At 36.6% G+C, this 16,036-nt stretch overlaps 1 protein-coding gene across 1 annotated transcript in view; it reads right to left on the minus strand.

Annotated features, from left to right (window-relative positions):
* Positions 1-1,646: 1,646 nt before the first annotated feature.
* Positions 1,647-16,036, minus strand: part of NUFIP1 (nuclear FMR1 interacting protein 1) — a 46,152-nt gene continuing 31,762 nt past the window's right edge. Inside the window, exons 8-10 of the mRNA XM_004759237.3 lie at positions 11,638-11,754; positions 3,569-3,786; positions 1,647-1,954 (exon numbers count right to left, since the gene is read on the minus strand). Of these exons, the coding sequence (XP_004759294.1) occupies positions 1,838-1,954; positions 3,569-3,786; positions 11,638-11,754 (452 nt within the window). The 3' untranslated portion in view covers positions 1,647-1,837. The remainder of the gene's footprint in view (positions 1,955-3,568; positions 3,787-11,637; positions 11,755-16,036) is intronic.

The following is a 16,036-nucleotide window of genomic DNA, read 5'->3' on the forward strand; positions in this document are numbered from 1 at the left end:
TTCTGGATAGGATCTTACAGAGGTCTTTCTTCAGGGTTGCCATAAGTTTTCTTACCTTTTTCTTGCAGGCAAGATTTATGGACTTCAAGAATCACAATGTCAGTCAGGTAACAGCAATTTTTCAACTACAACACACTAATTTTTAAAAATCCCAGTCAAAAGTGGAGGGCTCCAGCTCTAGCTAGCACAAGTGACTAGAACGTAAGATCAAAATCTTTGGTATTAATCAGGGAGATTCAAATTAAAACCACATTGAGATACCACCTTACACCAGTTAGAATGGCCAAAATTAGCAAGATAGGAAACAACCTGTATTGGAGGGGATGTGGAGAAAGGGGAACCCTCTTACACTGTTGGTGGGAATGCAAGTTGGTGCAGTCAATTTGGAGAACAGTGTGGAGATTTCTTAAGAAATTAAAAATAGAGCTTCCTTATGACCCTGCAATTGCACTACTGGGTATTTTCCCCAAAGATACAGATGTAGTGAAAAGAAGGGCCATCTGTACCCCAATGTTCATAGCAGCCATGGCCACGGTTGCCAAACTGTGGAAAGAACCAAGATGCCCTTCAATGGACGGATGGATAAGGAAGATGTGGTCCATATACACTATGGAGTATTATGCCTCCATCAGAAAGGATGAATACCCAACTTTTTTATCAACATGGACAGCACTGGAAGAGATTATGCTGAGTGAAATAAGTCAAGGAGAGAGAGTCAATTATCATATCTTTTCACTTATTTGTGGAGCATAACAAATAACATGGAGGACACGGGAAGATGGAGAGGAGAAGGGAGTTGAGGGAAATTGGAGGGGGAGATGCACCATGAGAAACTATGGACTCTGAAAAACAATCTAAGGGTTTTGAAGGGGTTAGGGGTGGGAGGTTGTGGGAGCCTGGTGGTGGGTATTATGGAGGGCATGTATTGCATGGCGTACTGGGTGAATGAACTCTGTTACACTGAAAAGAAATTAAAATTTTAAAAAAATTCTGGGAAAAAAAAATATTTGGTATTAAAGGATCTATTCAAAAAGGGTTCAATTGATATGCTCATAGGATGAATTTTAATTAAATCTTAAAACTGGTTCTAAGGTTTTACTTTATTTTACAAACTACTGTTTTGCCTGTAAATTAGATGGGCTTCATTAAGTACCATGCTTTATATAGTTTTCAACAGAGAAATTTAAAAGGTCCAATTCTGAACCATAGCAAAAACAAGCATTTTCAGTGAATCTAAACACACTCAAAGGCCTTATCTATATTAATATTCCAAACATTCAATATTTGAAATATTTAATTAGTGCCAATAGGTGAATTTCAAAATATCCTTTGAAATAAACAGGGAAATTTTAAATTTCAAGACCTTTTGAATATATTAATTTGATACAGTTTATTTTCTAAATAATCTCCCTTGCTATGGTTAAGGAATGATTCTTGTTCTCCTGCATTAAAAACAAAATGAATATACTTCTCTCCCTAAGCTACAGTTTTGCTTAGCTGAATTTAACATTTTTAAAGCTTTTTTCTTTACTACTAAACCACCAGAGCAGACTTCCTTACCTGACAGCAATACATACAAGTAAATATAAATAACAGAATTCTGCCAGCAAATAACTATGCACATCCCCAACAATACAGACACAGTCTTAAAAATCAGTTATGTATTTATTTGCATAGATTCAAAGGAAAGATTTAAAAATCCAACATAACGTCCCATGAGGCCTACAATTTAATTACTAATCCATTTTTTTTTGTTTTGTTTTGTTTTTTTAAAAAGGTTTTCCTCCACTAACTTTAAGATGGGGCTATTTCACATGAGTGCTGAAACATCAGATACCTATATATCTTCAGTTTTTGCAGAATTAGTATTAAGTCCAAAAAAGTCCTTTTTGATGATGTACCGAACACACTGCAAAATCACATTTCTTTCATGTCGGATGTCCGGAGCTAAAAGCTAAAAAATAATAAATAAAACGATTAGCTGGTAAATAAAATATATCCTAAAATACTATATGTGTCTCCCCTATATAAAGAACAGAACAATAAAGATATATATATTTACATACTTACAACATAATTTTTAATAAATTTGTAATATATATTTAAGTAGATTATTATATTTAAATTATCTTGCTAAAAAACAATATAAGAACATTTACTTTTATACCAAGATTATCTAGCTTTTTGTATGGCACAAATGTTCACATTGGGCATCCTCTCTGGGAGTATGTAACAAAGGACAGGAAATACAGGTTTAAACGTCTGCAATTCTTTGATCCACAAATCATGTCAAAGAGGATCCTCCTAAACCCAAACCTACAAACAGTATAGAAACTGATAAGCCGATACAGTAAATATAGTAATGATGAAAGCAGCAGTAAAAAAAATCCCAACATTCCTGGGCTTTTGTAACTTTTCACTTTTGTGCTTATTGTAATGGAAATATAAAAATCCCCCATATTTAGATGAAATACATAACCAAGGAATCATCTGTGATTTGTCAAAAAGGATAAGATCACTCAATTTATCTCCTGATGTCATTAGTGCAATAGAGAGACCTCACAAAGGAATGAACATCTAGTGAACAGAAGATTTAATTTAAAACTTAGGAGGTATTTTAAAAATGCAATTTACGGGGTGCCTGGGTGGCTCAGTGGGTTAAGCCGCTGCCTTCGGCTCAAGTCATGATTTCAGGGTCCTGGGATCGAGCCCCACGTCAGGCTCTCTGCTCAGCAGGGAGCCTGCTTCCCTCTCTCTCTCTCTCTCTGCCTGCCTCTCTGCCTACTTGTGATCTCTATTTGTCAAATAAATAAATAAAATCTTTAAAAAAATAAGATAAAATAAAATAAAAATGCTATTTACTTTATAGAAGCACTGAAATTTACAAAATAGATAGTCCATTCCAGATCAATTTAAATAAGAAGCAACTGTGTCTACATGTAATACCTCAAAGAGTGTAGCCACAGAACAGTTCAGCTACAGCAGAAACACTTAGCTGACAGGGCAAAAACAACTTTCACACATTGTCAATAGTTCTACAACTCTAGTAAAAATTTTGGAATATTTTCTATTACTTCTAGCACAAAAGAACTAGACCTTTGAACGACTTCATGTCCATTACTTAGAATCAAAAGATGTGCTGCTGCTTCTTTTAAAATTTGAAGAAATAGATTTTTCAGCACATCACACTAAGAATAAAGCCAATAATGCACAAAATAAACACATAAAAAAACTCCTTCTCCCTTCAGTCTGCCTTTGTGTTTAGTTGTGATTTCAAGAGAAACTTTAAAAATGTCAGTACACCTCAATACATATTTCCTTACCAATCAGTTAACTCTACAGATCCTTTTATTTTAAGCAGTTTTGAAAAGTATACTATTTCACATTTACTGAATATCAGCTGTACTCCAAATGCAGCTTCAAAATACACTAATGGAGTCTTCAAGGAGCAAATGTCCCTGGTAAACTTTAAAAACATGCATGCATGAACCCATGAGGAAACCCAGTGGCTCTATCTTTATCATTTGAGAAGAGCACAAAGATTAGAATGTAAAGAAAAATCATTTACCATTTCCAAGAGATATGGATGGTGTGTCCGTGGTTCAAATAATGTTTGGTAGTTGTGATAATCTTTTTTCCTCTTAGGTTTTGTCTTTTTAAAACTTTTCTTTGGGCTCTCATACTTCCTAGCAGTCTCTTTAGCACTGGGACTGGGTCTCTTAGGAGTATTGCTATGAAGAACCTCATCGGCCACCAGAATGTCTGCTTCAGTCTTAATGGGAGCTTCTGAAAGTAATGAAAAACAAATACAAAGATTAACCCCCCCCAAAAAAAAGGTAAACTTACAAAATAACCAAAAAAGCCATAATACTCCCCCCAGCAGCCATAATACTGGCTACTTATTAATAAAAACTAGGCATTTTCAATGTAGTACCATATTTTTCAAATCAGAAATATAACTGCCAAGAACTGAAAAGATTACCATAAAGAGTTACAGAAAGTGATCTCTATGAAGGAAATAATACCAGACAGAAACAAAGGAATGAAGAGCATCAGAAATCATCAATATGTAGATAAACAGAAAAGACCTTTTTTTCTGGTTTAAAAAAGGTTTTAAAGATAACTGACTATTCTAAGCAAAAATAGTTAACAGTGCATGTAGGATTCATAACATCTGCAGGAAAACCTGATAACAACAGCACAAAGGAATGGAAGAGGAGAATGTATGTATATTGCTATAAAATTCTTAAATCCTATATGAAGTGGTATAACATCATTGAAAGTATATTGTTAGTTGGATATCTATAAACTCTAGATAGACCAACTCCTAAAAAGTAAAATAAAGAGGTCAACAAATAAACCTATGTTTGCACTGTCCTAATAGTTAGGCAGCATAAATCCAAAGGCAGGAAAAGAAGGAAAATAGAACAAAAGGTGTGACAAAAAGAAACAAGCCATATTAATAATTACAATATGTTTAAACAGTTTAAACATCCCACTTAAAAGAGTGATTGGTCAGAGTGGAGAGGGGTGGTAGAGAACAACAAGATCAACTATGTCATGTCTACAAGAAACCAACTTTAAATTGTAGGTAGTTCTTGCTTTCACAAACAGAACTGAGATTAAATCTCAGTTACCAAGGAAGTACAAAGCAAGGACTGCCTGCGACCAGTCACAGACTAAAAGTAAAAGGAGGAAAGAAAATTCCATACATACACCAATTATAAAAAGGCTGGATTGGTTTTATCAATATCAGACAAAGGAGACTTCAGAACAGGACTATAACCAGGGACAAAGAAGGGCACTTCATAACGATAAAGAAATCAACTCATCAAGAAAGCAAAACAGTAACACCTAATAATAGCATTTCACTATACATGTAGCAAAAGCCCACAGAGCTGAAACAAGAAACAAACAAATCCATTATTAAGGTTGGAGACTTTTAACACTGCTCTCAGTAACTGAAGAAAATTAAACAAAAAATGAGCAAGGATAGAGAAGACCTGAGTATGGCTAAGAACTCAAACTGACAAACATTCAACCCAGTACATATTTTTGTCAGGTTCACATGAACATTCATTTGTGTTAGGCTACAAAACAAGTCTCAATGAACTGGAAAAAAAAATTGTAAGTGTGCAAATGTGCCCTCTGACCAAAACAGAATTAAAGTAAAATCATTAACAGAAAACTATCTAGAAAACCACCAAATCTCTGGAAACTATACAGCACACATCTAACTAACCCACATGTTAAAGAACAAACCACAAGAGATATTAGAAAACATTTTTATTATTTTTATTTATTTTAAAGGTTTTATTTATTATTTATTTGACAGAGACCGCAAGTAGGCAGAGAGGCAGGCAGAGAGAGAGGAAGGGAAGCAGACTCCCTGCTGAGCAGAGAGCCCAATGAGGGGCTCGATCCCAGGACCCCGGGATCATGACCTGAGCCGAAGGCAGAGGCTTTAACCCACTGAGCCACCCAGGCACCCCTAGAAAACATTTTTAAACAATAAAAATGAAAACATAACAATTTGTAGGATGCAGCTAAAGCAATGCATGGAGGCAAATTTATAACTTTGGTTGCTTTTATTAGAAATGAAGAAAAAGGGCGCCTGGGTGGCTCAGTGGGTGGGCCTCTGCCTTCGGCTCAGGTCATGATCCCAGGATCCTGGGACCAAGTCCTGCATTGGGCTCTCTGCTTGGCGGGGAGCCTGCTTCCTCCTCTCTCTCTCTACCTACGTGCGATATCTCTCTGTCAAATAAATAAATAAAATCTTAAAAAAAAAAAGAAAAAGAGAAAGAAAGAAAGAAAGAAATGAAGAAAAAAAGAAAAGAATTAAAAACTTAAAAAAATTAAAAAGAGGGGCACCTGGGTGTCTGAGTGGTTTGAGCCTCTGCCTTTGGCTCAGGTCATGATCTCAGGGTCCTGGGATCAAGCCCCACATCAGGCTCTCTGCTTAGCAGGGAGCCTGCTTCCCCCTCTCTCACTGCCTGCCTCTCTGCCTACTTGTGATCTCTCTCTCTGTCAAATAAGTAAGTAAGATCTTTAAAAAAAAAAAAAAATCTAAAACACAAAACATGTTTAAAAAAAAAATTAAAAAGACGGACGCCTGGGTGGCTCAGTTGGTTGAGCAGCTGCCTTCAGCTCAGGTCATGATCTCAGCGTCCTGGGATCGAGTCCCACATCGGGCTCCTTGCTCCCCAGGGAGCCTGCTTCTCCCTCTGGCTCTGCCTTCCACTCTGTCTGCCTGTGCTTGCTCTCGCTTGCTCTCTCTCTGACAAATAAATAAATAAAAAAAATCTTTTAAAAAAAAAAAATTAAAAAGAAATGAAGAAAAGCCTAAAATCAATTATCTGAACTTCCACTACAGAAGGCAGAGAGTGAGAAGGGAATAAATAACAAAGTGAAAATCAATGAATTAGAAACAACCAAAAGAAGGGCACCTGGATGGCTCAGTTGCTGGACACGTGCCTTTGGCTTAGATCACGATCCCAAGGTCCTGGGATTGAGCCCTACCTACATCTGGATCCCTGCTCTGCTCAGCAGGGAGCCTGCTTCTCCCTCTCCCACTTCCCCTGCTCGTGTTCCCTCTCTTGCTGTCTCTCTGTCAAATAAATAAATAAAATTTTCCAAAAAAAAAAAACAGCCAATAGAGAAAAATCAATAAAGCCAGAAGTTGGTATACTCTGAAAAGATTAATAAAATTAACAAACAGCTAGCAAGACTGATCAAGAAAAAAAATTTTTAAATACCATTTAATAATATGAGGAATCAAAGAGAAAACATCATTATAGATCCAACAGATAGCACAAGAAAATATCTTTAAGTAACTGTATGCCAATGAATTTGACATCTTAGATGAAACAAATTTTTTTGAAAAACACAAATTACCAAAGCTGAACAAGAAAAAATAGAAAATCTAAATAGTCCTATACCTACTAAGAAATTTAATTCATAATTTAAAATCTACCCTCCCCCAAAAATGCCAGGTAAATGACTCCACTATTGAATTCCACAAACACGAAAAAATGGTAGCAATCCTACACAGACCCTTAAAAGAAGTGGAGAAGGAAACAGATCCCTACTCATACCAAATCCAGACAAAGTCATTACAAGAAAAGAGAAACACAAACTAATAATCCTTTATGAACATGGAATAAATTATTAGTAAATCAAATCCAGTAATGTATTAAAAAGGTAATAATTGTGACTAAGTAGATTTTATTCCAAGAATACAAGACTGGTTTGATACTTGAAATCAATCAATGCATTTCACCATACTAACAAAATAAAAAAGAAAAACCATATGATTAGTTGAAAACTCACAAGTTTTAAGGATCCCCTCCCCTCACCCCCAAAATGGTTATTCTGTATTTTTGACAAGCTGATGTGATATAAAGAGTTCGATTCTAGAAGTTGGGAGACTCAGTTCAAATGCCTGAACAAAAGTGTAGGAGTCTAATCATATCCCTCAAAACCTTTACACCCAAGTGTTAATTGCATTAGAAGGGAAATACAGGGTAAGTATTTTAAGCACAAACCCTGGTCCCAAACTTCAAATTCTAGTTCCATCACATACCAGTTGTGATCTTGGAGCAAGTTACTTATCTCTACCTAAATATCCTCATAAATAATGGCACCTACTTCATGAGGTTATTATAATACTTAGATGAGTCAAGCACATAAAACAGGGCCTGACACAGAATAAGCACTATGTAAGAATTTGCTATGACAGGGCACCTGGGTGGCTCAGTTGGTTAAGCATCCAACTTTTTTTTTTTTTTAAGATTTTATTTATTTATTTGACAGACAGAGATCACAAGTAGGCAGAGAGGCAGGAAGAAAGAGAGGGGGAAGCAGGCTCCCTGCTGAGCAGAGAGCCCGATGTGGGGCTTGATCCCAAGACCCTGGGATCATGACCTGAGCTGAAAGCAGAGGCTTTAATCCACTGAGCCACCCAGGCACCCCAAGCATCCAATTCTTGATTTCAGCTCAGGTCATGATTTCAGCGTTGTTAATGAGATTGAGTCCCCATGCTGGGCTCTAAGCTGAGCATGGAGCCTACCTGAGATCCTCTCTCCCCCTCCAACCCACTAGAGTGCATATGCGTGTGCATGCTCTCTATATCCAAGAAAAGAAAAAAAAAAAGAAAGAAAGAAAAAAAGAATTTGTTGTGATGACCACAGTTTTGATATGCCTTCAAAATGATGGAAAAAAGAAAAATAATTAGAGAAATGTAACCATATAAGAATGGAGCAAAGAATTCAAAGTGGTTTATAGAGTTCAAAACTATGCGAACAGTAGCAAAAGGCAAAAAGAAAAGCCAGGGTACTACTCTCTATTATTTCCTTCCCCTTCAAGCATTAATCTTCTGGGCGCCTGGGAGGCTTAGCTGGTTAAACGTCTGCCTTCGGCTCAGGTCATGAACCTGGAGTCCTGGGATGGAACACCAGTGGGGAGTCTGATCCTCCCTCTGCCCCTCCCCTGCTCATAGTTTCTCTCTTTCTCTCAGATAAATAAGTAAAATCTTAAAAAAAAAAAAAAAAAAAAAGAAAAGAAAAGAAAAGAAAAGAAAGAAAAGTATTGATCCTCCAATCCAGGAATACAAAAGTCAAAAGAATCAGAGCGTACACTGTCAATTTTCTGCTAAGGAATGAGGAACTGAGACTCTATATTTTTCTTGAGGCTCACAACATTTCCCAGCTTAGAATCATATTTTAATGTAATATTTATCAATCCAAATAAATTTAAAATATAACCAATGAATTTTTTCAAATCTATAAATCACATCTTTTGGTTTGTGGCTTTTTAAAATGAGTTTTCAAAATGATACAAGATGGGATTGGGAGGGAGACAAACCATAAGAGACTTTTAATCTCACAAAACAAACTGAGGGTTGCCAGGGGTAGAGAGGGAGGGAGAGGGTGGTTGGGTTATGGACACTGGGGAGGGTATGTGCTATAATGAGTGCTGTGAAGTGTGTAAGCCTGACGATTCACAGACCTGTACCCCTGGGGCTAATAATAAATTATATGTTAATTTTAAAAAAAAAAAGAGTTTTCAATTTGGAGGACACCCAGTCCTAGCCCACACCAGTTTGAGAAAAAAAAATGTGGAGAGCTACAAAACTGTGCTTAACTTCTAACATGGCAAAACAAAAACAAAAAACTAACATGCAAAATCCAGAACAGATATCAAACTAACCCATTTGGAAATATCACTCACTGAAATTTTCTTTTATATGTTACGTATAAAAGTTACGTATAACTTAATGATCTTAATGATTCTGATGTCCCCAGAGCCAAGCACAGCCTCTTGTTTTCCTTCAGTCTTTCTTGAGGGACCCCTTCCTTGTTTAAAACTCATTCTGGAACAGCAATGGTCACATTTAAGATACTCTATATACCTTTGTATCAATTCCCAAGTCAAGACAGATTATAACTATGATGATCCAATTGTTAAAAATCTGTGAGGAATCAAACTGCTCCTCTCCATTTAGAATCCACTTAAATAAGCAGCCTTCTAGATGCTATTTCATGGTTCAGAAAAGCCCACTTTATTTCTTTGGTTTATTTCTTCCAAAGTCCCTATGTGTCGATATCCTATCCCATAGCCCAGAACTTACAATGGAAGTTGGAAACTTGCTGGTGACCTGGATGGCTTAATAAAGCTGAATTCAAACTACATATAATAATTCTGAAGCCTTAGGAATATAAGCAAGGGGTTTTTCCTTCAGGCAGGACATTGTAGACAATTAGTAAAAATAAATTCATGTAAGATAAAATGTATCTTTTAATAGATAAATACCTTCTCTTATCTATAAGATAAAGCTATGCATTTCTGTGCAGTAAGACACTAAATACAACAAAGAGAATGACTACAATGAAAGGCAATACAGCTGGCTTTTTTCAGATTTTTAAGTCCCTAAACCTAGGCTTTCTATCAGCTCTCTCACATACTAGCTTTGTAAACTTATCTTCTTTAAGCAGAAGTTTCTACAAATGAAAGAGTGACCTCAAAAGATCCCTCCCAGTTTCCTTCCTTTCTTCTAATTTAAAAATGGTGGCAGCTCCTGGGTGGCTCAGTCGGTTAAGCATCTGCCTTCAGCTGAGGTCATGATCCCAGGGTCCTGGGATTAAGTCCCTCAGGCACTCCTTGCTCAGCAGGGAGCCTGCTTCTCCCTCTCCCTACCACTCCCCCTTTTGTCTGCTTGTGCATATGCAAAAAAAGACATGAGAATGAAAGTATTAAATGTTTTATCTTGGGAGAGAGAGCAAGAGCATTAGTGTGGCTTGCTTTTATAAGATTCAGTAATGTGGTACCAGCTTTCATTGCTATCACCTGTCATAAAAACACACGATAAGCAGGAAATGTAATATGTGTTTAAAGAATAACTCCATCTTCTATCAGTGTACTGGAAACAAGAGTAAAGAAATAAATACTGTTATACTTAAAATCAAAATAAAAACAAGAAGAGGCAACCATCTGTTAAGAAATACCTGATAAAACCAAAGTAGTTTATATTTCAAAATTCAAGTAGCTTTTAAACAGCTACCATAGTAAACCATGGTCCATTAAAAAAGAAGAAAAAAATCCCTATGTTACAGATATATCTAAACATTATCCTTCACAGTAAATGCCAACTTGTTCTCCTTCAACATCTTCCAACTATACAGTGATTATCTCTAGCTTAATTAACATTAAAAGTGCCACCATCGTCATCCAATTACATTAAAATCTTCCCTTCCTTCTACACACTCACCTGTAGACCCTGTATTCTTTATCTTCAGTACACATCTAGTGCAGAGACAGACACGTGAATTCTCTCATAGGTGGTAAAGCCCAAATAAACTTACTGTGCAGAGCCAAGTTTCCACAACAGAAGGGCAAGACTTATTCACTAAACATATGCTGATTATTTATATGAACCGTGGGTTTAGCATTGCCATGCTACAACAAATCAACAACATACAACTTTGAAGTAACTCTAAGAAAAGATGCTAGATTAAGCTGGTTTGTTGTCATTTCTAAAGGTTAGACATATATCCTGTACTGTACATCACCAATTACTTAGAAAGAACCTTGAAAGGATTCCGTTTCATCCAGTCTTTAAAACACACAGGCTAATTTGACACAAGAATAGAGTTACTATGTTCTCCAAATGAGGTAATTTATGTAAATGTGCTCCATAAAAAAAATGCTCTACATACATGTAAGGAATTCTGTCATTCACTTTTTTACAAAGGACCTCTTTTCACCGACCAAAGGTGCTCTAAATATGTTAAGACAAGGGCTCTTGAGAGTAAACAGAGGAAATTAACTTTCTTTGCTGTATCTTTTAGAATTTTCTTTGACTCCATTAGTGAAACATTATTTCTTCCCCTTCCTATCCTGTCATATTATTTTTGCCTTTTTCTCCCAGACTAGCAATACATTTCCTCATTTCTCAAGTTTTCCTTTATCCCATGCTAACACCAAATGAAAAATGTGAAGATGAAATAAAGAATATGCTTAAAACATCTTGTCCTCAGAAAGACACACCTGAAAGGATGCTACTGGCGCAGAGTATACACCAAATTCAAAAAGCAACAAAACAAAACAAACCCACCTGTAACAACTGAGCCCATGACTTACCTTCTGGCTCACTGTCTGACCCTGAGAGATTGCCATAACTGCTCATAAGTGAGCACAGGGCTGGTGTCACTTCCTTGGGTATAACAGTGCTTTGCGGTTTCTCCTCTTTATCAGACTCTGAAACAGAATGGGAAAGAAGTAAAACAGTATACCAAACACATCTACCACCAGAGCAAAGAAAGCTGATAGATTCCCCACTGGTTCATACATTAGTGAAAAGAAAGTCATTTCTGATCATTTCCTTAACCTTCCCCCAAAACAAAATTCAGGAAACCTGGACATTTTCCCTTGGTTTAAACCATCGTGGTCAGAGAAGCTACTTGCCCCAAAGAGAAGACAGAAGGCCAGTGGCAGCTATAGCACAGCTAAGTTACTTACCATGCTTCACAGGTTATGAAATTTGGGCCTTCTCTAAATTAATTATACAGTTTTTGCTACTAATTAATTTTATTTTATTTAGGCTATTGTGCCATTAATTAATTTTATTAAAGTAGTAGGAAGGCCAAGGCCAGAAATTCATTTAATTTCACTGGATTAGAATGACTGGCTATAAAAATTAGATTTAGGAATAAATAATATAAGTACCTTTTTGGTTTTTATTTTATTTTATTTGAAAGAAAAAGAGAGAAAGATTGGAAGAACAAATGGGAGGAGGGCCAGAGGGAGAAGCAGAATCTCTGTGGAGCAGGGAAGCTGACATGGGACTCCATCCCAGGCCCCTGGGATCATGACCTGAGCCAAAGGTAGACACTTAGCTGACTGAGCCACCCGGGCACCCTACCTTTTTTGTTTTTAAGACTAGCTTTGAGAGCACAAATAATATTTAAACCATTCCATATATAAAGGCTTACTCAAAGAGGTATACTGCAATGAATTCACCCAAAGTTTATATTTAGAACTTCTAAGAATTTAAGTAAACAAGCCAAGCCAGAGAATTTAGTAAGTATCAAAGAGCCTGCCAAAGGCAGAGTTTGATCATAGCCCAGTGAGCCTAGTTGTAGCCTCAGGCAACCATTTATTACATTTGTTTTTGGCAGCTCTAAAAATGTATTAAATCTAGTCTAAACAACCAATAAAAAAATAAAAAGCCTGACTGAAGAATGAAGACAGGAAGTAACCTGTCTATGTAATGTACCAGCTCAACCCACATCCAATATGAAACATTTCAAGGCAGCATTTAGTATTCACCAAGTCAGTCTAGAGGAAAACAAACAGGTCAGTAGGAATGGGGGTATACTTCTATGTGAATAAGGAACTACAACCTACTGGTGGATGAAATTAAATCCCCTCTCCTCCCTCCACCCATCCATATTACCCTGCGCCATGCCTTCTGAAAACTGCTGCTTGTCAATTTTAAGCTTATGATCTTTCCTCCTGAATTAATAAGGGGAAAGAAAAATAACGCAGTTCTACATACAAATTATTAGTGGACTAAACAAATCTATAACAATATTAATATAGAGACTATTCAACTCACTGTAAGATAATAAGCCCCACTGTTATTTTCATCTAAGACCCCAAGAGAGATACTAAAAAGCACAATACAGTTGACTATAACGCTCTTTAAAAGTATGAGCTTGTATTAATCCTTAGGAGGTTATAATTTTCACTATTAATTACAGATGAGAAAACCAAAATTCAGAGAATCTGAGTAATTTTTCCTTCAGGTAACAAAATTATACAACAGTTGGATCAAAGTTAAATCTGGGCTATCTGACTCCAAATCCCAATTCTTAACTAATGGGCTAGAATCTCTCCTATAGATACATAAAATCCTCCTTATTAAAACGAAGCCATCCTACCAAAATGTCTCTATGATTAATAATAATGCTAATAAATGCCCTTTCTTCTACCTACAGTTCCATTTCTCTATTCCCTGTAATAGCAAAATTTTGGCTCCAAATCCCATTTCTTTTTTTTTTAATTTATTTTTTTAATTAACATATAATGTATTATTAGCCCCAAGGGTACAGGTGTGTGAATCGCCAATCGCCAGGTTTACACACTTCACAGTGCTCACCATAGCCCATACCCTCCCCAATGTCCATAATCCAACCACCCTCTCCCTAACCCCCTCCCCTCAGCAACCCTCAGTTTGTTTTGTGAGATTCAGAGTCTCTTACGGTTTGTCCCAAATCCCAGTTCTTAACTTTTGGGCTGGAAGAGCTCCTACAGATACTTAAGGTCCTTTTATTAAGATGAAGCCATCCTCCCAAAATGTCCTACGGTCAGTAATAATGCTAACAAATATCTTCTTCCAGCTGTGGTTCCATTTCTCTGTTCCCTGTTATAGCAAACTCTAAACAACTATCTGTTGTACTTAGATGTGAACAAGTACGAGCTACAGGAGGGAAAGAATTTGGCTTTGTTCAGTACTGTATCTTCAGAGCCTAGAACAGTACGTTAAGCGCTGAACAAATATTTGAAGAACAAACTTGCGGGAATGAGTAAAGACGTAGTAAAGACGTATTCAAAAAAGTCTAACTGGCACAGGACGATAGGGCTAGGAAAAGGTGGAGCCACAACACAAACCTAATTCTGTCTGGATTCAAAGCCCATTTTCTTCCTTTCTTTCTTTTCATTAATAAAATGATTCCATTTTTATTTTTAAAAATCATACACCAGTGATATAAAAAATATTAAAAGGATATAAAACAAAATGTGAGCAGTGGCTATCTCTGTAAGATAGTAGATTTTTTTTTAATGTTCTCCAGTTTTTTGTTTTTATAGTCAGAATATAATAGAATATAAAATAAAGGAGAAACTAAAAAAAAAAAAAAAAAGTAATAGAAAAACATAGGAAAATAAACCCTGGAGGAATCACTCTCCTCCAGGAAAAGTGTTTCCTCACAATTCAGCTCAAGAAGCGGGGGGCAAGGCGTTAATAGGCCTACATATAGCCCCTTTTCCTGCCTTCCCTTTTTTAAAAAAACTTTGTATTTGAAACAATTTTAGATTTACACGAATGTTGCAGAGATAGTATAGAGAACTTCCATACACCCTACTATATAGCTTCCCCTCCCTTACATACTCATGGCACATTATCATAGCTACCAAATTAACGCTGGTAGAACACTACCGAAACTACAGACTATACTGCGATTTCACTAGTTTTTCCACTAATTCCCTTTTCTTGCTTCAGGATTCAATCCATCATATCATATTATATATTTAATCATCATGACCCCTTATCTGTGTCTCCTCTAAATCTGTGACAATCTGTCAGTATTTCCTTGTCTTTAATGAACTTGACACTTTTGAAGACTGCCGGTTATTGAAGAATGGCCCTTAGCTAGGGTCCATCTGAGGTTTTTTGATGATTGCACAGAGGCTACGGATTTTAGGTAGTGTCCTTCCTATCACCTCATACCAGGAGTCCATCACATCAACATGACTTATTACGAGTGATGTTAATCTTGAGCTCTTAGGTGGTCGGCCTGGTTTCTTTGTTATTAAGTTACGATTTTTCTCTTTCATTTTAAAAAAAATGATTCATTAAGTCTAGCCCACATTCAAGAGGAAGGGAATTAAGCTCCCCTCTCTTAGAATAATGAATATCAAAGAAATTTAGACATGTTAAAACCACCACAGTAGGGGCACCTGGGTGGCTCAGTTATTAAGCATCTGCCTTCAGCTCGGGTCATGATCCCAGAGTCCTGGGATAGAGCCCCATGTCGGGCTCTCTGCTCCAAGGGGAGCCTGCTTCTCCCTCTCCACCATCCCGCCTGCCACTCCCCTGTTTGTGCTCTCTCTATCAAATAAATAAATCTTTAAACAAAACAAAAAAAACTACCACAGTAACTAATATTTAGTGAGCAATATTTTGAAACTACATAAATACCACGTTTTAAAGTTTTGCCACTAATTTTACCATTCATCAGTGAGTTTTGCCTGAAACAACTATTACTGTGGTGTTTTAATGGTGACTTTTAATTCCTTCATTTTTTTTACATTTATTAATTAGAATTTTTCTGAAAGATCTGTCCCTCCTTCCCCATTTCTTATTCACATCAATATGGACTCATGGGTATTTATTAAATTCTTTGGGTTATAATCTATTATTATTTTCTTTGTGGCTCAAGTTGTTCCAACTTAGGCTATTCAGGCACTTTCCAGTTGGTCCCTATATCTTTCTGACATGCCCACAATCCCGATTGTTTTCTGAGAACTTTCTAACCCTCTGGCACTACTAAGATCCTCTAGGTTCACTTTGCATTTTCTCTGTCCCAGCTCTACAATCAATCATTTCTCCAAAAGGCTCTGGTTTCTTCAACTGGAAAATGGTAAAACCACAATATGGATGCTTGGTGTATTCACTACCAGGACTGTCACAAAGTTCACTGTACTGGAATGTCTCCTCCTGGGTAAGAGTTTGGAGTTCACAAAATGAACAAGTACT

The sequence above is a fragment of the Mustela putorius genome, unplaced genomic scaffold, assembly GCF_011764305.1.
Source record: "Mustela putorius furo isolate JIRA1106 unplaced genomic scaffold, ASM1176430v1.1 tig00000179_pilon_pilon_pilon, whole genome shotgun sequence".
NCBI classification, from domain to species: domain Eukaryota; kingdom Metazoa; phylum Chordata; class Mammalia; order Carnivora; family Mustelidae; genus Mustela; species Mustela putorius.